The sequence below is a fragment of the Heteronotia binoei genome, chromosome 6, assembly GCF_032191835.1.
Source record: "Heteronotia binoei isolate CCM8104 ecotype False Entrance Well chromosome 6, APGP_CSIRO_Hbin_v1, whole genome shotgun sequence".
Classification (NCBI taxonomy): domain Eukaryota; kingdom Metazoa; phylum Chordata; class Lepidosauria; order Squamata; family Gekkonidae; genus Heteronotia; species Heteronotia binoei.
The window spans coordinates 81,812,139-81,836,941 of record NC_083228.1 but is presented as its reverse complement, the minus strand read 5'-3'; the positions used below and the strand labels follow the sequence as shown (position 1 = coordinate 81,836,941).

General features: G+C 39.2%; 2 protein-coding genes across 3 annotated transcripts in view; one reads left to right on the top strand and one right to left on the bottom strand.

Moving 5' to 3' along the window:
• The window catches only part of LIMS2 (LIM zinc finger domain containing 2), a 37,264-nt gene that overhangs the window by 2,760 nt on the left and 9,701 nt on the right, over window positions 1–24,803 (bottom strand). The window contains exons 1-9 of one of the 2 annotated variants that reach the window (XM_060241927.1): window positions 18,743–18,894; window positions 12,529–12,688; window positions 11,829–11,895; window positions 11,264–11,384; window positions 2,902–3,051; window positions 2,078–2,228; window positions 1,546–1,638; window positions 799–847; window positions 598–673 (exon numbers count right to left, since the gene is read on the bottom strand). In XM_060241927.1, the coding sequence (XP_060097910.1) occupies window positions 598–673; window positions 799–847; window positions 1,546–1,638; window positions 2,078–2,228; window positions 2,902–3,051; window positions 11,264–11,384; window positions 11,829–11,895; window positions 12,529–12,688; window positions 18,743–18,873 (998 nt within the window). In that variant the 5' untranslated portion in view covers window positions 18,874–18,894. Of the gene's footprint in view, window positions 1–597; window positions 674–798; window positions 848–1,545; window positions 1,639–2,077; window positions 2,229–2,901; window positions 3,052–11,263; window positions 11,385–11,828; window positions 11,896–12,528; window positions 12,689–18,742; window positions 18,895–24,803 lie in introns of those variants that run through there. The other variant, XM_060241928.1, reaches the window with a different exon arrangement.
• GPR17 (G protein-coupled receptor 17) lies at window positions 3,609–9,320 on the top strand. The gene is made up of 2 exons (XM_060241929.1): window positions 3,609–4,377; window positions 8,266–9,320. The coding sequence occupies exon 2, from the start codon at window positions 8,292–8,294 to the stop codon at window positions 9,309–9,311; it is 1,020 nt and encodes a 339-aa protein (XP_060097912.1). The 5' UTR covers window positions 3,609–4,377; window positions 8,266–8,291; the 3' UTR covers window positions 9,312–9,320.

The window sequence follows — 24,803 nt, the reverse complement described above, 5'->3', positions numbered from 1 at the left end:
CTGGCAACTGGTCTCCAAGGTTTCAGACAGAGGTCTTTCATATCACCTGCTACCTATTCCCTTTAATTGGAGATACCAAAGACTGAATCTGGGATTGACCCAGGGATCATTTATATCCATAGAAGCTGATATACCTGCAACCCCCACCCTACCTTTACTGCCTCCCAAGAAGATCTACTTTTAAGCAAGATTCTCACCCTAATGTTTGAAACAGTATGCTGCTGTCTGACTTACCTAAGAACACTGCAATCGAAAAATGCATAAACAGCAGTGCATGAACATTCTGAGACAAGGAGAAATTCAGTTCAGACCTCCTTGCCCCAGAAAGAAACATGAAAGACCCTGCTGGTGAAGGCATACCTAATGCTGATCTTGCTATACCATTAAGAAGTGACAGTGTTCAACAATGGTTTTGATAGTTTTGATTAACCCTTATATAAAAGTTGGCTTCCTTAGATTGCCAGGAGTTTCTCCTGTTCCATACATATATAAGTCAAGAACATCCCTAATTTGAATCAGTTCCATTGGCCAGCTGCCTCTCAGCACAATGCAGTATCACCATGGTCTCTGCAGTAACCCTCTTGGGTTGATACTTACTTCAGTGTGAGCTTGATGTTGCAGGTGGAACAGGAGAAGCAGTTCACACACCAAGCTTTGTTGAGAGCTGATACCACTAGTGAGAAATATCAAACAAGGAGAGTATCAAACTGCAGAGTCAGTGTGGCCAAATGTAAAAGGAATCACTGATGCCTTGTCCGTGCAGGACTGCAACAGCTGCACTAACAGTCCCAAACTTACCATCCCCCTCAATCACATGACTGCAGTTATAACAGACATCTCCAAAGAGCTGTAGTGAGAGAGAGAGAGAGAGAGAGAGAGAGAGGCTTTTTACTAGTGGAATCTTCAGCACTAATTAATTATATGCAATGCAATAATGCCCCAAGCTACAACACATTTCATCTTGTCTCACACATCTACACACTTGTTTTCTATCAATCACATTTAAATTGTTAGTCACTGAAGGTTGATTCTGGTACCTTTCACAGAGGCAATACACACCCTTTTATATCAGTAAACAAATATCAAGACAAAAAAAATCATTTTTAAAACTAGATAACTGATCCAATAAGACAGGATTCTGGAATTTTTCTAAATATGTCTTGCTCTGTGTCTGTTTTGCTCAAGAAAGACAGGCAAATAACCCAATGGAGAAAGCAGAAATCTAGCTACAGTATTCAGATTAGTTATTTCACCAGACATATTCAAGCATGAATAATTAACATCACAGAATGTTTCCTTCTTTATAAGAACTCATCTGGAGGCTACAGGATGTTCCTACAGTATCTCAAATATATTTTGTTATACTTTCTACTTTCTGCTGGTCTGAGAAGGGCATATATTAGTTCATGTAGTGACTGTAATATTGTATATTTTTATACCTTTCAGACTGTTTCAGATGACAAATGAACAATTCTCCACTGGCAACTTTCTTCTAGCTCTTCATCAGAAAGAAATGTACATAATACAAAATTTTGCAGACTTTACCTGGTTATAGTGAGTCTCACAGTATGCCAGACCTTTTTTCTCATAGTGCCGGTGTCCTAAGAATGGCTTCTCACACTTGGCACAAACAAAATGCTGTAAAATTAAGGAGTATGTTAGGTCCTGGAGTCTATTTTGGAGATAACATTAGATCAGGAAACAGCCTGGATCAAACCAGTAGAAAATGTAGCAACATTAAATCTTTTATCACCATTAAAGCAATCCGAAGCAGAATGATACAATTCTAAGTTCATCACAGTCAATGAGCTTAGACAGGTGGGGCTTTTTTGTGTTGATCATTTCTAGTTATGTTATTACTGTTAATAACTTCTAAACATTGTTTCCTGTCCCAGTTCATTTGGAATAAGGAACACTAGAGATATGAATAAGCGTACATTCAATCATTGACATGCACTTATAACTTCACACTGACAGTGGAATTGTTGGCCATTAGTTCTGATACCTAACAGCCTCTATCAGCAGCCATGCTGCAACATGCATTCCACAGGAAGCAGCACAATGGAAACATTCTCACCTCCACATGCCACTGCTTCCCTAGAGCATTGACCACTCGACCCTCAATTGGCCTGCGACAGGCTCCACAGATAGGTATGCCCATCTTATCATGGCATGGCAGGCAGTAGAGCTCCCCCTTCAGCTCCCTGGCATCAGCTGTCAGTTCCTTCCTGCAAACACGCCCCCCCCCAAAAAAATCATAAGGAACTTTGAGAACAACTTAATTATGTTTTGCTACAAGCTAACAGTTACTTGATGACTAAGTCCCAGTATTCTTCTGAGCCTCCAGCCAAACAAGGATAAATGTCTCAAGACAAAATATTAAAAACAAAGGTCCTTACCTTGACCTCTCCACTCCATGACTAATAATAACATTATGAAATACACTGTGTAAAGTCATTTTATAATGGTAGTTTGAGTCTGGGTAATAGAGTTTCAAACAGTAGATAATTAAGCTCTGTTAGGAATGAGAGGAAATCTAAACCATTATAAACTATGGTGTTCAAGGAAACCTTACTTAGCTATGTTTCAATAAAAGAGAATTTTCTCAACAGACTTCTTTAAAACAGTTTTTATGCTCTATCAAAATAGATCACACTGGGAAAAATTATTGTGTAAGGGGAAGTTTATGGAAGTTCAGCACAATGACTACAGCTCGTCTGGTTTTCTGGTTCAACAACTTTTTAATCTTTCACATATAAAACAAACTGTTTGTCAGTCTGCTTAAAGGCAGCACATTTGGTCTGAAGATTACCCATCCTTGAACGCAACAGCACAATTGCCCATTCTATCCCTTTTCACTTGTTCCTTATTTGTAACTGGGACAGGAGATGGTTGACATACCCACAGTGAGTGCAGCTGAAGTGATCCGGATGATAGGAGTCATTCCTGAACATTAGAGGCTGCTCATCAATTATCAAGTGGCATTTCTGGCAAATATATTTGCCCAGGCCCTTGGCTTTCTCACGATTATGGCAAGGTCTACAGAGGTGCCTAGAGTGCAAACGCAAAGAAAGCAAAAAACTTGGAGGCATCATCCATCATTTGTTATACTTTATTTCTTAATGCTAGTGTGACAAAAAGCAGTAGAAATGCAGTAACCTGCTGCATGTACACATAACATGCAAGTGTGTGCAATTCCAATTCCAAACCCACTGCACACAATTTTGCCCCCATATATGGAAGTCTCATGATATGGCCAGCTTTGCTTATCTGTCAATCAACATAGATGTTGGCAGTATGTTTATAAGAAATATTAATGAGCCAGAACCCTAAGGTCTTATTCCAGGCTGTCTTGCAGGCTTCCTGAGAGATGCAGGCAGGTCATTTAGCCTCCAGGTCCCTGTCAGAAAATGGAGCTAATAATAACCCTCAATGCCACAAAGTTGTTGTGTGGCTTTGTATTTTTACAAGCCTCAAACAGAAAGTCCCTGTGAGCATAAGTGGAAAGGAATGTTATTAACACCCCCTCTTCACAAGTCCTCTCTCCCTCCCTTGAGTCAAAGATACTGTAAATCCAGACAAGAGCCACAGTCCCTAGAAAGAAAGCAGACAGCATGCCTTTAGAAAAGGGAGTGTGCAGCTGTGTTCATCTCAGCATAAAGGCATCAATTTTATTCCACACTGTGGAATGGAGACTAATTATACAGGGCAGGACACTAAGACCCTATAGCAAATGTCCTAAAGAGAGATCCCTCTCATTCAACTGAATAAGGGGCCTTCAACCCTTTCCACTGACAAACCATTATCACCCCTGCTCATTCAGGAGCCCTGCTCTGCCACCCTATAGACCCTCCTCCACTGCAGGCAAAGGGAGGTCTTGGAATCACAGAGCCGTTACTATGGCAGCCGTTCTACTCTCCCCCACTCCTACCATTATGGAATTATCCCCTTCTGAAATGTCCTGTTGTGTCTGCAACACCAAATTTCCCCTCCCTTTCTGTAACTCTTTCCAAGCCCTCTAAAAATGGTCAGAGGGCTCCAAAGACTTTGTCTAAAAAGCAGTAGTTCAGAGAGAGTCAAAGACAGAAGAACAAACACTGGAATATTCATAAGTGCAACAGCAACTCCCCCTTCTAAGAGATCTGCTGAAATAAAAACTGTCTTTTTCAGCAAATGTGTTATCTACCCTACTCTTATGCAAGCCAGATGATAATGGACTATCATCATTAGCAAGGCTCTATATAGTGGGGTTCCCTCTTCCTCTCTCACTGAGCAGGTCTTCAGGATCACCACAGTTTTTTCAGCTGTGTTCTCTTTCCTTCATTTGCCGGCATCTGAATCACATCTTTGTCCATCACCTCCACAGGGCTGCAAGAGGTAAGAGTTTTGGTTCCAATGGGGAGGAAGATCTCTTTGTTTTGTGCGAAAAACATCAGTTTCCCACTTACAGCAATAGATAGTTTTGTGGTGTCTGCAAATTATAGGAGCTGGAAGATAAAGTACAAAAAGCAGTCCTGTGCATAATGCAAAGGCATTTTCACAAAGAAACCTGAGTTTTATTTGTAAAGCAAATCTAAAGCCTATATGTGCATTTTATGTTTCTTCTGCATTTTATCTTTCTTGAATAACTTTTCACATGTAACATACAGTGCAAGAGATTATTCAAAAGCACTTTTAGAAGTTGTGTGGAAATGGTCTAAGAACCAGAAGCTATACTTAAACAACTATGTAGTCTCGTAAAAACTTCTTGAATGTATTTGCATCTCTCCAAGTCACAAAAACAGATAGCTAGTATTGTAAAATAATCTCAACACAAGAATTTTTACAGTTAATATACCCTCTTGTGTTCCTAACATGGTGGTTTTAAAAATCATTCTGTTTTCTCTGAGAAAAGAATGCCCTTAGTTCCAGGAGGAAATAATGAAATCTTATCAGCTGAGTTTTACTGCAAAATAATTTAGATATTTCATTTTATTTTATCTATTATCAGCATTTATCCTGATATGAAATATCCCCAAAGTAGATTACAATAAAATGCAATATGATTAAAAATAATTTTTCTTAACATCACACTCATGAAGAGAACAAGAACAATCATCCAATAACCACAGAACAGAGTAAAATAGAATAAAATATTCAACAGAAACCAGCTGAATACAGATAATATGCAAAGTCAAAATAACTACAAATCCAACTCAGTGTCAGTTAAGTCTGGAAAAAAAAAAGTTGGATGCACTTTGTGAAAGAGGGAATTCTATAATATCAGTGGCACTACCAAAAAGATCCTATAATATGTGGCCACTTTTGGAATGTCTGATGGCAGTGGCACAAAAAGCAGAACCTAGTCAGATGACCTTAGTACATGGACACAGTAGGCAGACCTTCAGGTATCTGGTACCAATCTGTTAACTGGCTTAAAAGTAAAACCCAGGACTTTGAACTGAGCTTAGAAACGCAAGCCCATGAAGTTGAGCAAAAGTGATGCAATATGTTCAGTGTGACTTGCCCTGGACAACTAGGTGGTTGGTTTGTGAAACAACTGATTTTTCTGAGAATTTTTAAAAGGTAGCTCTATACACAGCACATTATAATTACCTACTCTGGAAGTGATCATGGTTCATGTGACTGTGGCCAGAAAGAGAGGTGGTTGGTAAAGCTGTTATAATTATGTATGCTGCAGAAATCATAACAGTAGATTAATTTTTCTAATGGGACTAGCACTTATAATACCTTTAAAAATCAGCATTCTTCGTGTGGAAATTACAGCAGCTCTCCAGAACAATGGAAGTAACATGCATAATTAAACAATATCTAGATCTCTCACAACAGTCTATAGCAATGTAGTCTGTAAGAAAGTGATATGTATTGATTCCAAACCTGTACAATAACAATATTTACAGGTGAATTACCCGGAAGTCATTTCATATAAAGCTATACTAACACCATGAAGGCAGCAATCCTATTCCAAAAGTCTAATGTTAATCAATTACATGTGGCTGAGTTAAAACGACATACTTGTTTGCATACTTTGTTCCTTACTTTTCAAGGCAACTAGTCAAATGTGATGACAATGCAGACTTGTGACTGGAGCAACAGATGTGTATTTTAGTTGCAAAATAAACAGCTGTGAGGGCTCCCCACTATAGATCATGGTCAAGGTGCTGGAGAGGGAGAAGTATTTGCTGCCATGCAATTTCCCCTATCCTCGCCCCACAGGTGCTTTAAGCCCAAGTAGAGAAAAAAGACAGCCCAATATATGTACTTTTCTCTCCCCCCCCCCCCCCCGGGACTTAGCAGTTCTGATTGGGAACATCCCAGAGACAAGCAGTTAAACTTTCTCTTCCCAACACTATAGCCATGATTCCAATCTTCTCACCCTCAACAGTTGTTTTTGTACCCATAATGCACATTGGGGGATACTATCACAGATGGCCAATGCCATGTGTGGTTTACCCTATGAAACATGATAGACCTATAGAAGCACTGCTGAGAAAACCCAGAACTTTGGATTTCTAAAATTGTATCTGATGTTGAAATTCCACTGTCCTATATTCATTGCAAGGTTTTTACTCTTAAGTTAACATACAAACAGAATTTAAAAAATTAAACAATTTTGTGCATCTGCAGTTTTCACAGTACACCAGAAAATGTGCCTGTTTCAAAAATATGTACTGCAGTCTCGAAGTAATTAAGCACTCCACCATTATAAATGGACTGGTGTAAGAGGATCCAGATCCAGAGCATGGCATTCTCTTTAAAAAATAACTTCTTGTAAGAGGAAAAAGGAGCTCTCATCTGTTAAAAACTTGATTTTGTTTACAGAACCTTGGCATACTGATCTTTATGATTCTGTACAGCCTGATACTTTGTTCTCTTTAAGTATAAACAAACAATTAATAATATGTTTTGACTTCTCAAGTTCCTTTGGAATTAACAGGAGAAAAATAAAAGGTTGACTCAAGATTGAAAAGCTCTTACATTTTTCTCTTTGTAAAATGGTGTGCACGGAACCACTCTGTGGTCATATGGAAGAATTGCACTTTATTTATTTGTTGTGAACGGAAATGTTTTGAGACCAGTTGTGGTATCATCTAATTAAGTCTCCTCCACTCCATGTAAAGTCTTCTGTAGGTTGAGCTTTTCACTATACTCAGTAACATTTTCTTTCACGCCACTTTTCTTTACCTCTTACTTAATATCATCTTGAAAAAAGTTCCCATGAACTTGAAAAATTGTTAATTATTTTGTGACTTTTTAGTTAATCCTAATAAAAGGTATTCTCTTGTTGCTGTTTGGATTTTTTAATGGGTCATTGTGCATTTTAACTTCATACTTGAATTCTTGCTTCTTGTTAGTGAAATACAATTCAAAGAACTTTACCATTTACTGTTTGCTTAACATGTCATGTTAAATAGTTATATTCTGCTCAGATGTCTGCATAGTTTCAGATTTGTGCAATCCTAATCCAATTACTTATTATATGTCTCATCCTATTGACTGAATTGACTTGTGCTAATCTAGCTAAGTCTCAGTGAGAAAGGTGAACTATCAAAATAAAGTAAATAAACAAATTATCATCAATCAGAAAGTGAAACTATCAAGCAATGTTGGAAGCTGCCCTGAGCCGTTTGTGGGAGAGATGGGGTACAAATTAACAAATAAATAAATGGGGTACAAATTAAAATAAATAAATAAATAAAATGGATGATATACTACATTTATTGTTCAGTCGCACAGTCAAGTCCAACTCTTTGCAACCCCATGGGACAAAGTCACGCCATGCCCTCCTGTCTTCCACTATATACTACATAAATCCACAGTAATACTACCTTGAGGGGAACTGGCTATGAGGGGAGAATAGTGTACTGTACAAATGAAAAGTGCAGTGTTCAATTTATTATACTGCAAAAATGTTTAAAATATATATTGTGAAACAGTAATGGCAAGTATACTTTTAATGAAAGGAATGTATAGGTTATTATAAAAAGAGTGTCCAGGCTCTAGAGAGGACAATGTGTGCACAGTGGCCAGCTCATTCTTACTATCAGAAGCAGTGACTTGAACTTGTGCACCAGAGGGTCCGGCTCTGTTTGGAGGCCCTTTTAGAGGGTATGAAGGGCTACTACTGTACACAGTACGAATCTGAAAAGCCCCTGTAGTACCTGGCCTGTGACTGGTACAAATTTAAGCAATACAGCATGTTTGGCTTCTAGATTGCTTCCTTAGATTATAAGTCTCTAATTTTTTTCTTTTTTATTATTTCAGGTTTACATCAAGATCTACAGTAAGGAATGAACAGCCTAGCAGACTCTTATTTGGATGTGCTATTCAACACTTCTCTGGAACGTTCAGAGCAATGTGGCAAAGAGACCCATATGGAGAACATCCTTTTTGCTACTTTCTATTTACTGGATTTCATCTTAGCCTTTGTCGGCAATGCTCTGGCTCTCTGGCTTTTTATCCGGGACCAAAAGTCAGACACACCAGCCAACATTTTTCTGATGCACCTTGCTGTAGCCGACCTGTCTTTTGTGCTAGTCTTACCAACTCGACTGGTATATCACTTTTCAGGCAATCACTGGCCATTTGGAGAGATCCCATGCCGACTCACAGGCTTTCTTTTCTACCTCAACATGTATGCCAGCATCTACTTCCTTATGTGCATCAGTATAGATCGCTTCCTAGCTATTGTGCACCCTGTAAAGTCCATCAAACTCCGCAGGTCACTCTATGCCCATTTGGCCTGTGCCTTCCTGTGGGTTATAGTTGCTGTGGCAATGGCACCTCTTTTGATCAGTGTGCAGACTGCTGAGGTAAACAACACTACTGTCTGCCTTCAGCTTTACAGAGAAAAAGCATCACGCCATGCTCTTGTGTCCCTAGCTGTAGCATTTACACTTCCATTTTTTACCACAGTTACTTGCTACTTATTGATTATACGCAGTCTGAAGAGTGGCAACAGGGTTGAGAAACATCTCAAGGAAAAAGCCATCAAAATGATCATCATGGTTCTTATGATCTTCCTGATCTGCTTTGTGCCCTATCACATCAACCGTTACATTTATATCCTCAGTTATGATGGCATGAAGACTTCCTGTGAAATGCAACGGATCCTGGCTCTTGGCAATCGCATCACTTCCTGCCTCACCAGCTTAAATGGTGCCCTAGATCCAGTAATGTATTTCTTCGTAGCAGAGAAGTTCCGCGAAGCTTTACGTGGTTTATTTTGCAGCAAAAAATCTGCCAGGCTACCTTCAAGTTGTGATGGAAAAACAAATGACAGCTCTTTAAGTGCTAAATCTGAGCTGTAAATATAACAACTTCTTTTGCATATTTTCCTAACCATTACAGTGACATTCCCTAGCTAGCACAGCAGCGTTTCGCCACGATCAAAGCCACAGCTCACGCTTCACTCTTGAATACCAAGGAATAAAACCTAGCAATGTCACATAGCTGCCACCAGGCAGAGCTAATTCCCTGTGCAATTTCAACCTATCGAAATTATGTGTTACTGCACATAATTATAATTCCTGAATAACTGAGGATCTGGGAAAGAAGCAGATGCTTAATAAGCACAGTTACTCCATTAAAAAAACAACAACACTAAAAGACAACGGAAGCTAATATGGATTGTCGCACATATCAGCTAAATTTCAAGAAACCTGACACACACAGCTTTTCTTGCAATTTCATGCTGTGCATGCTGGAAATATTCTCCAAAGGACCAAAGAAAAGCCAGCCATCCAGTTCAAAACTGGGAAAATTCATTATGGTGTTCTGTCTAGGACCTTTGTGAAGACTGCAAATATGGAATATTATGTACTAAAGGAAATCTGCAACTTTATCACAATTTCAACAAAGAAAGAACATTTGTAGAAAGTTCAAACAAGTACCGTATTTTTCGCTCCATAAGACGCACCTGAGCATAAGACGCACCTAGTTTTTAGAGCCGTTTGTGTGAATTTAGAGGCATTTGTGTGAATTTTTTGCAGTATTCACTCCTTAAGACGCACACACTTTTCCCTCCACTTTTTTGGGGGGGAAAAGTGAGTCTTATGGTGCAAAAAATACTGTACTCAGTATCCACCTTTTGGCTATGCAGTATGATGAGCAGATTATAAATATCACACTAGCACTTAATACTTTTTGACGGGGCCTTGTTTGTAGAATACTGTTTACAAAAACAGAATTAGAACAATGCTATGCAGCTTTATGTGGCTTCTATCTGAATGTGTATGATTAATGAATTGCATAGGAGCTAAAAGATTTCCAGTAGCTTGATACAAATTGCTAACTTAGTTCATTTTAACAATAAGTGATGCTACCCATGCTGATGCAGTTGCCATTACTATCATATCTTATCACCTATCATATCCACTTAAGCAGCACAGAGATCATCAGTACTGAGTAACTACACCATTTCATCCATCTGCTGCAATGTTAAAGCACTGCACCTGGCATATGACGTGAGGCTGTTATGTTATGCAAACACGTTTCCATAGCTGTTGTCACTTAGTTCCACCTGAGGAACTCAAGGGAATTTTCCAATATATCAGATGCAGGAAAACCTGAAGTTCTCTTTTAATTGCTGCATAATGCATTAATTACTAGGTTGAGATGGGTATGTCCTTTGAAGAATTCTGAGTATGTCTATTTTTATTCCTTTATCTTATTTTATAAACTTGTTTATACTAGTCAAACATGAAAAAAGTTAGAATTCAAAGAGAAAAGAAGGTCTTACATTGAGCAATACTCTGTTCTTCAACTTGCTGTTGGTAAGTATCCAGTTCAGAGGATCCAAAGTATCCTTGTATTATTTGGCTCTTTACCCAAAGGAATATGCCCACAATTTTGAAGATGATTCCCTGATCTTACCTGCATCCCACTATTTGTGATTTGTCAATATCTCCCCTATCCCATTACTTCTTCTCTACATATGGCATGTAACAGTTTGAGTCTACAGACACTTTGCTGTTCCTCTGTAAACCTCCTGACATATAATATTAAGCACATACAACTTCAACACAAGGAAGATGGTTTGCTTTGAAAGAAATATTGTGCCAAAGATTTTCAGATCTTCTTGTCAGTGCATAAATATCTTTAAGAAATAATGACTGCTGATCCCTTCCCTCATGTCATCTTACTGTGATTGAAGCAGCTCTTGCATCTAATTAACATCGTACTGCAGACTCAAATTGTATCGCACACCATTCTTCATCATCTTACAAATTCTCTCATGCCCATGCCTTCTGCCCCTTCTTACCTGCCAGCATTCTTCACAAAGCCCAAATCAGCAAGAACCACATCACAGATCTCACAACGAAAGCATTCTGGGTGCCAGTTGTTGTTCATTGCCTTGATAACACGGCCAATGATGAACTCACCTTAGAAAAGATACATGACTTAAAGAGGCCATTTACTGTAGGAAAATCATCTCTGTCCCCATCAAGATTCTTTCAAAATCTCATCATTTATTATTTACGGAGCACTTTTAATGTTCACAGTATTTTACAACTAGCTTGCTCAGTCTCAAAACCACCATGCAACTGATGTTATCCCCATTTTTTTAGATGACAAACTAAGGCAACCCAGGCAATCAAAGCCAGGTTTAAGAGTGTCACTAAACTACAAAAGTTTTCTCAGTCTCAAGAACCATGACATAGAAATACAAGGCAGCGTAACCAATTCTTTGCTTCTTCATTACATTTTTCTGCTCTCATCCAGGAACCCCAAGAAATAAGCATCTATCATTAACCCCATCCTGCTTCATCTCAATATCTCTCCCCCAAAAAAGAGAAGGCAGAACTATTTGCAATCAGGGGTCTTACCACATTCCCCACAACAGGGTGCAAAGAGCATCTGGAAGTCATGTTCGCAATACTTTCTCCCTTCAAACTGTAAGACAGATGTAGAACATATCCTTACATAATGCTCACTATTAAACTACACTGCCGTATAGTATATGCAGTACAACATCTTTCTTTCCTGTACATGGGAGCCTCATACAACTCTCTCTGCTTTTGCAAACTGTATTTCACAATATTTTTCAGTTCCTTTTATTTTTAATGTTACTTTACACTATGTTACTGTAAAAAACATAGCCATGGGGCTCTTAATGTTACTGTACCCAATAGGAAACACAGTAACTCTAACACAACTTGGGATGGATGCCTTTGTTTTAGTACTTTATGCCTTATCCTAAGCAACTCTTCTGCTGATACTCGCCTTGCAACTCTCTCTAATCTGAATAATACTGGTTAATCTGTTTAGAGTGTCATGACCAAAAGTATGTTTCTGACCTATGCTTCCATGAAATCAATGAGAATGTTAAAGCAAATTAAGAAGGTTTTTGGTGGCCTAGACTTTCTTTACAACTTTTATAGCTAAACTACTCTGTTCACTTGTTTAGGAAAGCAGGGCCTGAAGAATCCACACCCATCAGAAGCTCCATTAAAAAAAACCAGTACCATTAATCTTCACAGGAAAGCACCAAGTAACTTTCTCTGTATTACCTCATAGGAATCTTACCTCATAAAAAAGTCCATCTGGAAACTGACGGAAGCACTGAGCACAGACAAAGCAGTTTTCATGATACAGCTCTCCATTGCTGTTCACAATTCGTTCAGTGGGATCAAAGCGAGAATGACAGCGCTCACAAACAGCATTTGCAAGAGCGTCTGACATGTTACTAGGAATCAAAACAAAAAATCACCATAGTCACCGCACAGTAAAGAATAAGTTTGCTCTCATTTTCAATTCCTTTGTGGATAATCAACAAAATCAAGAGAACATTTTCTCACATTTAAATGTTTTATTTATGCTGATTCAATTTACATATTAACAGGGCTTTTTTTGAAAAGGAACACACAGGAACACAGTTCCAGATGGCTTGGTGTCAGGGTGTGTGGCCTAATATGCAAATGAGGTCCTGCTGGGCTTTTTTTTCTTTCAAAAAAGCCCTGCACAAAACAATGGTGGCATCCGGGATGTGTGACCTAATATGCAAATGAGTTCCTGTTGGGCTTTTTCTACAAAAAGCCCTGTATATTAAAATATATATAGAATAATGAAATATGACAAGTAGTAGATGAGAAGCAAAAGGTAAGAAATAATTGTGTAGTTGTTTTATGGATTAAGAAAACATGAATATCATTTTATTGAAAATATGAGTATTACTTGTATTACAATGATAGCTTTCTGTAGGTTCCTGAGTACAAAATAACTTTGGATAACCAAATTATAACCAATATGGATTTATTTATGTTCTGGCACACTACCAAGTGTTTATTATACACGTGAAAGGCAGGGATGTTGTGAATAGTTTTGCTCCCCACTCCCAAAATAATATTTTTTGCAGCAAAAATCAAACTTCACAAAAATTCACTATAACACAATGTGAAACTGAAATAGTGGTACCACTTAATTACATTAAGATATTACCTGTTGCCCACTTGCAGTATCATCTGTTTCAATATTTATTAAAATTAGGAACATTGAGAAAACAAGCTCTTCAGTTTTCCTGAACTCCTGCACTACATCTTAAAAAATGAACAGCACCAGTCCATGGTTACTGGATACCAGGAGAAGAATTTCCTGTACTTTACTATTCTCATATTCAGCTAAATCTCTGCTTCACATCAACCGGGACTTACAAAAACAAATGAGCGGCACAACTGGATATTATTAGTCAATAACACTCCTGTAAATCAAAATTCAAAAGGACCTCACTCTTCAGTGAGGCCCTTGATTATTTTTCTACAGACAAACTAGTAAACACACTCTTGCCTTTTCAAATGCGAAGCTATACCTTAAGTATGACTAGTTATGCAAATGATGTATAGATACAATTTGTAACAGAGTTGTGCATCCACAACAGACTTCATGAGAAGCACATTAATTTGCAGACCAATACTACAAATCATGGTATGAACTTGCAATGTTCCCTCTAAGCTGTGGAGTCTTGTGAGCAAAAAATCTGCTTTGTGAGCTACTGGCATTAAAGTTGTGAGCTAACAGCATAAATTAGTGTCTCCGGGGCCATCCATCCTGAGCAGCCTGAGCTAAGACAAAAATGTGTGAGCCAGAGGCTAAAAAACTGTGAGCTAGCTCACATTAACTCAGCTTAGAGGGAACACTGGCGTGAAGTGAACACAACTCAGATCAGATGTTAGGATCCCAGAGGTAGCACCATCACACTGACCCCACATTTGCCAACACAGTGCTTCTTCCACACAACCCGAAGACCCATACCTTTACCTTGGCACAGTTATGTCACATGATGGGAGAGAGAAGGCACAGGAACAAAGTGTAAATGACTTAGTCACATCATGCTATTGAGTGTTAAACATTAAATAACGTCTTTCATAACAAAAACTGCATGAATTCCTACAGATTACAGGACAGTGAGCTTTGTGATAGGGATTTTATTTGCGGAACAAGTACTGAAGAATTGCTTATTTAAAGACTTAGCTACTGGGCCTTGACAGAGACTTGTATACAATATTTGAGTCAAAGGAGGTTGTGAAGACAGATCTCTGCTTTCCCATGGCATGCCCTAAAAACCCACTGCTCAGGGTTGAGAATCCTCATAAGCAAAATGCACCACTGCATGAGGTTCTGCAGTAAGAAAGAGGAACTGAGCAAAACAGAGTCCCCACCCTCTAGCTGCTGGAGCTTTTAATTCATACAAGAGGAAAATGGGAAGTGATTTTACTCAATTCCTTTTCTCATTACAGTTCCCTGTGCAGTGGTACATTTTGTTCACAATGATTTCCCCTATTTCTACAATAGTTTTTTCGGAGCGTTTAAAGGGAGAGAAGGTAGGGAAAGATCTACTTATATTTTCTCTTTCAATTGAAGTTACCATAAGATTCAACCTAGAGAAGTTAGCTCCCACAGTCAAATTTTCTGCTTCTCTGTGGGGTAATGGTTTTTTATGTAGTTCCCTTTGACCTCAGAAATATTTCTGGATTCTAGCAGCTCTTAAATGCATTCATTCCACCCATCTACCCACATACAGAAGGCTAAAAATGTCAAATGTGAAAGATTTACCATATTTAACACTGAAGTTACAAAAGCCCAACTATCCAAGCATCCCTGTCAGAAGGAAGAAAAAATCCTAAAGACGGTAGAGCCATATCAGTTGACATTAATTTTTAATAACATAAAAGTGTCTTAAATCCTGAGAAATACACCAAAAAGATTCCCTTTCATACAGATAAATAAATTAACCTTCCAATCATACATACTTGCTCACTATCCTAGCATTAATTGAACTTTGCATGTCAATAAATTCTGTGTTCCAGAAGTAATACTGCTATTGTTATTTATATAATTGCACACCCCAATATGTATGAAAGAGAGGCATCAAGATCCCATGCTTTTACCATAAACTACTGTTGGTTCAGTGTCAGATTAATTTTGAATTTATACAGAACAACAACAAAAAGGAGACTTAAGAGAGTTCTGTGGTTACAATAATAGTTTCTTAGGATTAACCTGACAGTAATTATTATATTCAGTATCTAAGTACAACTTTTTGTTTAATAACATTGGCATTCCAAATGTTCAAAATGTATACCCCATGCTTTCTTGTTCCACATTTCTGACCTCCATAGCTTGGGTTCACTTCCCTTTCTTTCCGATCATTGTAGACCACAGTATATTTGTTCCTGTTCTATTCAATGCTTATTTCCTCCCCCAAAAATATTTCTAATTCCTTAGGGAGTTTTACTTCTCATTACTTTGTCCCTGTATCAGTGGCTCCCAAACTTCCTCACTTCAAGAAACTTTTGACATTGATTTGTTTTACTTACGAAAACATTTCTACTTGGCCCTTCCATTCTATACCACCAAGTGCTCCCTCTCTTTTTTGCCATCAAGTTACGGTGAACTCATACATTTTTAAAGGCAAGAGATGTTCACAGGTGGTTTGCCATTGCCTGCCTCTGCATAGCGACCTTGGTACTCTTTGTTGGTCTTCCAAATACTAACCAGGGTCCACCCTGTTTAGCTTCAAAGATCTTGGGCTAGTCTGGGCTAACCAGGTCAAGGCAAGTGCTTGTAACAGATATTAAAACAAATTATAGAAACAAATGCCAAGAGAACTGTACAACTGCACAACAAAGACAAGAGCATAAGAACCAGTCACCATCTTCATGCAAAAACGACTTCCAGACCAAAACACAGAAATAAAACCAGTGTTTAAAATTCAAATGTTTTCTTAAAAATCAAAAGGTGCATTCACACTACACTAAATAATGCATCTTGCAACTGGATTTTTGCCATTCTTACACAGTAAAAATTGAGTTGCAAAATGTATTATTTAGTGTAGCATGAACACACCCACAGTATTCAACAGATGGCAGAACACAGATAAAGAAAGGCTGGGCAAATCTCTCTTGACAGGGAGTTCCACACTTAGAAAGACCATCTCCTTTGGCTGTCCATTATTAGTTCATGCGGTGAAGGCATACAGAGACCAGCCTCTGAAGACGGTTAGGTATGGCCAACATTTATCTGCCAAGAAATTGTAGAAGAATCTGGATTGTAGTATATGGTTCACTCTCAAATTGCCTGGAAAACCAGCCAGAATTACTGACTCTGTTGCATTTGAGAATTAATACAAACGCCTCAGGCAATTTATTGCAACACAATTTGAAACCACTGCTCTGCACCTTTCACTTTACCAGCAATTCTTGCCGTTCTAAACTATCTCAGGGTTTCCATTGTATAACTTTCCTTATTATGTGATACTTCCCAAAACCCACAACATGAAGCTTTTTATAGAGGACCTAAACGAATCAGAACAACCAAAAGAGCATGAGTTAGATTAAGACACACAACTTACAATCGAATCAAAGTATACCTTATGAACTCAGAATAAAAGAAAAGGTACCAGGTATTCTTTCAAACTACTATCTAGTTTTGGTAGCCTGTAGTTACCAATATCTGAAATTTTGAATCTTAATTGGTTCTAAAAGGGAAAAATACTCTGTTTCCTTTCATAAAATACTGTTGCCACAACATTCCAGTAAACATTTTGTTGCTCATACTGCCAACATCAGATATTCAAAGTTTCTCAACTAGAAATGAATAAAATAGTTTGTGTCAGTTTACAAATAGTGAAAAGGCACTTTCTGAGACAAAAACATAAAACTAGTGAAATTTTAAGCAGACACTGACCAAATGATTAAGCAGCTTTTCAATTGGACTTGCATAATTTATGACCTAAATTCAGCTACCAGGAGTTTGACAAACTACTTTTTGCTACTTGCCTGATACTGCAAACAGAAGGTCTGGTGAATACTTGGAAGGTCCACGTACAAGGGTGTTGTGTGTGTTTAGCTTGGTGAAAACAAGTTACACAAGCTTCACATTCATGTTATCTAGGAATTTTTCTTTTAAATGGAAGAAGTTGAAGGATTTGGTCCTAGCATGCTCTTTGGCCAATTACAGAACAAAAAAATTCTGTCAGGGTCAGCTTTTCCCATTCTTCTCATGGATGCTTCAGTAGCCAAAATTCCTTTTATTTATTTTATTTTTGCGAATTTATAGTCCACCTTTTCCCAAGATGGACTCAGGGCGGATTCCAACACAATAAAACAATTAAAATCACACAATAAAACAGTTAAAAATTAAACAGTTAAAACAATTAAATAAAAAATGAAATGAGGCAGCTTCAGTGGTATAAACATCATTGACAGGTTGAGACACAGGATGCAGTCAGTTCAGGGAGGCCGATTAGATAAAGCTGTCAAAGTACAGGAACCCATTCTTCAGAATTAAAGGAAGACCAAGCTCCTGTGCTTTGGTAGCTTTAGAACAGCTAGATTTTAATCCTTACAGACCAACAAGATTTGGGAGGTAGAACTTTTGTCAATGCTCCTTTAATCAGCTCCATTCTATGCAGTTCAAATGCAGACCAACATGGTCTATGGTCAAATGCAGACCAACTCTGAAACTATCTCTGATAGCTTTAGGTCTCCCAACACCTACTGACCAATTTCTACATTAGGACCATCTGCCTTTATGCTTACTTCAGTGCAAATGCTGTTAACTATAATTGCTCCAGTCTACTGAGCTCCATTGTATATGAACATATTGCTTTCCAAATCCTTCTGCACTTTTAAATTCACTTAGCAAATAGCATGCAAGCTGTTTTTAAAACCTGTTTTTAAAAACCTGTTTAGAGCTCAAAACAACATGTAAGGCAGGAGATACTACTATCTGGTGATAGATTTTAAAAGTTTTGCTACATAGTTGTGTATCCTATAAGGCATTCTCTAGATAGGCATGAGTATGTGTGCTTAATCGAAACTGTACATGATCATATTCTGAAAAGGATATGACTATTTTCCCTTTTAAAAACTTTGAAGAGCAGGCAACCAATAACTTATTTAGAAACTATGCATATTCCAATACCTTATTTTAAATCCCTACTGATCAGTTCCAGATGCTTATCAAAGTTTGAGTAGAATATAATTTATAATACCAGATTTTGTTTATACAGTGCTTACAGCTCTGTATTAGTCAGCTCAGTATCACTAAAGATAAAAGTTTCCATGGCTGTTTTCCTGCTATTGTGCAGAAATTAAAGGAAACCTTTTTCCTCAAACAAAGAGTGGAAATTAAAACATAGCAATTTTGACCTGTCTAGTTTTCTTTACTTCCTGCCTCAAAAGAAGCCTAGGAAAACTTGCCATTAATCCTTGATCATGACTGCACTATCCAAATAACCTACCCAAATATACCAGCTGCCCTCTCTTTCCCATCATTCCATAGTGACCCTGTGCCACTCAGACGATCTTGCCGGCGTTGATAAAGTTTAGAAGATGTCATTTCCCGAAGTCTCACACCAGCCATGGACCTCATTACCTCTGGAAAGACAACTATATGAGGATTATCAAAGAGCTTTTCACAAACAATACTAATTCCCAAAGACTCTGTTTCTTCTGGAGAACTGTACTTTTCTGAAACACAAATTAGAATGAAGTCTCATGCAGAACTTTATATTCTGTAGCTATTTCAAACATAAACACTTTTTTCTTTGCTATGCCCTTTTGTTAATAATAATGTGAATTTGGATTTAGTGCCACTTTTCCAGAGACATCTGAACAAGAACTGACTGTCAAAATCTTATTCTTTAGGTAATTTAACTCATTCACTAAAACCACACAAACAGTGAACCTAAGTGGGCACCTCTGGAAAAATGACTGAACTCTTTTAGTAATATATTTTAGGCAATGAAGTAATAATAAACAAACATCTACAGGCTACTTGCAGAAACATCCTCTATGTCAGTCTTCTTCCACCAGTTCCACCATAGTCCTGCGCTTTCCACTGTTCTTTATGCTACTTAGGCAAAAATGCTGAAACACTTATAAAAGTGCTGAAAAATTGATAAACATCTGTCTTTCAGGCTCAGTCCAAAAGGCACAAAAGTCTGCAAAAGTCACATTCTATCACAACATTAAGAAGCTGAGCAAATAAACATACTTTACATTCTATTTCCCACTACATTCACTCTGGCACAGCTCAATTGTTATAGGCTCAAGCTGCCTTTTTACACAGCTCCCTCTCCACGCCTACCCTAGAAAGAGGATCACATTACATAAGTTGGAACCACACTGTTTTTTATGTTGGCCCTTTCCCCTTCTCTTTCTCTATAGCTTTGTTATAATTTAATGTCATTATTTATACAAATAGAAATTTAATTGCTTAAATAAGAAGTGCACAGAAGCAACAGGGCTTTCCAAGCATTCCAAACTACACACAATGTGCTCAGAAGTGCCTTAAGAAATTACAAATCCAACATTACAATCCCAAAGGGAATAGTACACAGCAGAAGGCAGGTGGCTGTGGAAGGGAGATATCCCCAGCTGCCATCTCTTTCCCATCTACATATTCCCATATATGATCCTTTAGTTCTACCATTTTCATATGCAATGGCAGGAAGAAGCCCAAAACACATGGAAAGGACAGTGTATTGTGAAATATTCTTTAACCCTGGAAGAACAGCTTCCATTCCCCATCCAAACTATTACAGGCTACTTCCCATCAAGCAGGCACACATATGCAAATACTCCCTACACATAAGCCTTTGGACTTGCAGCCACTTCACATCTTGCCCATGCATGTTCAGGGCATAGAGGCAATGATGGGAACATAAACATAACTGTCATTTACTCCAGTGTTCTAGATTGTTTTATTTTCTGGATTCTCCCCTCACTTTAAACTGACTTCAGAGGCATACAATGAACTTAAACTAAGATATAAAAATGTAATTTTGGGATACATGATCACATTTACAATCTCTCTGTATAAACGCAGCACTCCTTTAAAAAATTTTATTTACTATTTCTACCCTACTTTTCTCCCCACTGGAAATAGCAGTAGCTTGTGAAGGAACATAATTTAGACAATTAAACACAAATATCCAACACAACTCCAGCATTCTGGGCTAGTCCTGGATCCACAGGCTGGCTCACTAGAGGCACTGGCCACCCTAGGCTTAAATGCCTGTAACAAGAAAGGAAACAGAAGACCAGCCCAGATCTCACTTGCTGGCAGAGATGTTCCTCTCCCCAGTTCTACAATAACTTTTCTTGCTTTTGGTTTATTGAGGGCTACATAAAGGAAAAGGGGAATAACACAGGATGCAGAGAGAGATGCAGAGAGGAGAAACCGAAGTAAAAGTGGAGTAGGGCTGCCAATCCCCAGGTGGAGGCAGGGGATCCCCTGGTTTGGAGGGCCTCCCCCTGCTTTAGGATCATCAGAAAATGGGGGGGGGAATGTCTGCTGGGCACTCCATTATTCCCTATGGAGACCATTTCCTAGGGTATAACGGAAAATTGATCTATGGGTAACTGGGGCTGGGGGGGGGTGTGTTTTTTGAGGTAGAGGCACCAAATGTTCAGCATAGCATCTGATGCTTCTCCTCAAAATACCAAATTTCAAAAAGATTAGACTAGGGGGTCCAGTTCTAGAGCCAGTTTAGTGTAATGGTTAAGTGTGCTGACTCTTATCTGGGAGAACTGGGTTTGCACCTGCTGGAATGGCCTTGGGTCAACCTTAGCTCTGGCAGAGGTTGCCCTTGAAAGAGCAGCTGCTGTGAGAGCCCTCTCAGCCCCACCCACCTCACAGGGTGTCTGTTGTGTATGAGGAAGATAAAGGAGACTGTGAGCTGCTCTGAGATTTGGAGTGGAGGGCAGGATATAAATTCAATATCTTCATCTTCTTCTATGAGTTCCAAAAGAAGGTGCTTCTATCCTTCATTCTTTCAAATGGAGGGAAAGCATTTAAAAGGAGTGTAGTCCCTTTAAATGTGATGGCCAGAACTCCCTTTGGAGTTCAATTGTACTTGTCACACCCTTGCTCCTGGCTCCACACCCAAAGTAATCTGGCTCCACCCCCAAAGTCCCCAGATATTTATTGAGCCAGACAGGGCTTTTTTAAAAAAGAAAAGGCCCAGCAGGAACTTATTTGCATATTAGGCCACACCCCCTGATACCAAGCCAGCCGGAACTGCGTTCCTGTGCATTCCTGCTAAAAAAAAAGCCCTGAAGCCAGACTTGGCAACCCTAAGGTGGAGAGATGCTGAAAAATGATAACAGCAAATAACACTATCCCTTTTCTGAAACGAAGGGGAACACAGACCTTTGGTGGTACAGAAAGTAGATAATGCATATTTTGGGATGTAATTTTTTTAAAGTCAGGCATTCAGAGAAACCTGTGGACAGACATTCTGGTGCAGCAAGAAAGGAGAGAGCATGCTATGGGGCATAAACAGGAAAAGGGTGTCAACAGATAACTGAATAAATACAACATAGTTAGAATTGTATCCAAAATGTTTTTTTCTGTGGTTAAAGAAGCAGTGCAGTTGTATTAAACAAAAATGTAAAAGGAGATCTTAGAACAGGGGTGGCCAGACTGTGGCTCGGGAACCACATGTGGCTCTTTCACACATATTGTGTGGCTCTCGAAGCCCCCACCACTGTTGGCCAGCTTGGAGAAGGCACTTATCTCTTTAAATAATTTCTCCAAGCCAAGCCAACCAGCAGCTTGGAGAATGCATTAAAGTTAAAGTTGCCTTCTTTCCACCTCTCTCTCCCTTCCTCCATATGCTTTTCCTCCTTCCTTCCTTGTGGCTCTTACACATCTGATGTTCATATTTTGCGGCTCTCAAAAATCTGACACTTACTCTATGTGGTTCTTACGTTAAGCAAGTTTGGCCACCCCTGTCTTAGAAGTGTTTTGAGTTTCTGCGAAAATAACGCTCTACCAAAATTATAGCCATAGTTGGATCTGCAACGCCTTTGCGAGTACGCATTCAGCCGGTGCTGTGCAAGCTGCACTGGCTATCTATAGAGTTCTAGATCCATTTCAAGGTGTTGGTTTTAACCTTTAAGGCCCTAAGCAGCCAAGGACGGAAAAGGGTAAAAGTTGGATCTACACGGATCTTCATGAATTCATATGATTTTTAGATTGAAATGAAATCAAACCACTGTAATTCTATAGATCCTGTCTTAGACTATAGGCAGGACCACAAAAATCATGCTTCCACGGATTTGTGGCGTTTCACTAGTGCAAAAACAGGGTTCCAAGGCATGGATCCTCATGAATTCATATGATGTTTATGGTGAAATGAAATCAAACCAACATCATGTTGTAGATCCTCTCTTAGACTATAGGCAGCACCAGAAAAATCATGCCTCCATGAATTTGTGGCGCCACAGCACTGAAAAAACATGTTTCCAAATCATGGATCCTCATGATTTTTGCTTGAGATCCCCCGAAGCTCACCATCAGTTCTTATATCATGTCCATGGGCACAGTTTGCACCAGAGAAATCATGGATCCACAGCTTCGTGGAAGCGCCAGGGACCAAAAACTTGGTTTTGAACTACGGATCCTCTTGGATCCACACAATTTTTGCCTTGGATTCCCCCAAGGTCACCATCCAGTCACATATCATGGCCATGGGCAGAGTTTGCACCACAGAAATCGTGGATCCACGGCTTCGTGGCAATGCCAGGGACCAAAAACTTGGTTTTGGACCACGGATCCTCATGGATCCACATGGTTTTTGCTTTGGATCCCCCCAGCCTCACCATCTATTCTTATATCATGTCCATGGGCAGAGTTTGCACCACAGAAATCATGAATCCACAGCTTCGTGGCAGCGCCAGGAACCAAAAACTTGGTTTTGGACCATGGATCCTCATGATTTTTGCCTTGGATCCCTCCCAGCCTCACCATCCAATCGCATATCATGTGCATGGGCAGAGTTTGCACCACATAAATCATGGATCCACGGCTTCATGGCAGCGCCAGGGACCAAAAATTTGGTTTTGGACCACGGATCCTCATGGATCCACACAATTTTTGCTTTGCATCCCACGAAGCGCACCATCCAATCGCATATCATATGCATGGGCAGAGTGTGCACCACATAAATCATGGATCCACGGCTTCATGGCAGCGCCAGGGACCAAAAATTTGGTTTTGGACCACGGATCCTCATGGATCCACACAATTTTTGCTTTGCATCCCACGAAGCGCACCATCCAATCGCATATCATGTGCATGGGCAGAGTGTGCACCACAGAAATCATGGATCTACAGCTTCATGGCAGCGCCAGGAACCAAAGTTTGGTTTTGAACCACGGATCCTCTTGGATCCTTGTGATTTTTGCTTTGGATCCCCCCAGCCTCACCATCCTATCACATATCATCCTATCACATATCCATGGGCAAAGTTTACACACAAAAATAATGGATCCACTGCTTCGTGGCAGCACCAGGAACCAAAAACTTGGTTTTGAACCACGGATCCTCTTGGATCCACATGATTTTTGCCTTGGATTCCCCCAGGATCACCATCCAGTCACATATCATGTCCATGGGCAGGGTTTGCACCACAGAATTCATGGATCCACAGCTTCTCGTCAACATCATGGAGCCAAAATATGGTTTTGAAACATGGATCCCCATGGATCCTCTGGGATTTTACTTGGAGTCACCACAACATCACCATCAAATCTCGCATCATATCCATGGCACAACTTGCACCATAAAAATCATACATCCACACTGAGAAGCCATGCTGTAAAAACATGTTTTACCATGGATTCTCATTGATCTTTGGGGTTTTTGCGTTGGATGACCCCCCCCCCCCATCATATCACATATCATGATGACACCATTCTGCCAAAAGATGGTACTAAAGCACAAATCCTCTTGGATCCTCAAAGTCTTTGCATTCAGTCACCCAAACATGCCATAAAATATGATGACCATGGGCATAGCTTGCTCTACGGCTTAGCGACAACACTATGGAACAAATGCATGGTTCCAGACCACGAACCCTCATGGATCCTTATGATGTTTGCACTGGTTCAGAAGAAATACACCATTAAATCACATAGTGGCCCCCCAAATTGTATTTTAATTCTATATAGGAGATAGTGAATTAATTAATTGAATACCTCTTGATTACATTATGGATTTGGATTGATTGACTGAATTATCTTTATATTATTCTTTTATTAATCAAATTGGCCTATTAGAATCATAGAGTTGAAAGGGACCTCCAGGGTCATCTATCGGGAGATGGTTTGCACCTTACGATGATAGGGGAAAGGCTGTTTGGTAACAACCTTGCTAACCTAATAAGGAGGGCTTTAAACTAAATTGTATGGGGGAACGAGACAATAATTCAAAGCCTCATATGATGCCAGAAACTGGGGATAAGAACATTAAAGATTTGCAGAGAGTGGCGCATACACTAGGTGATGTGAACT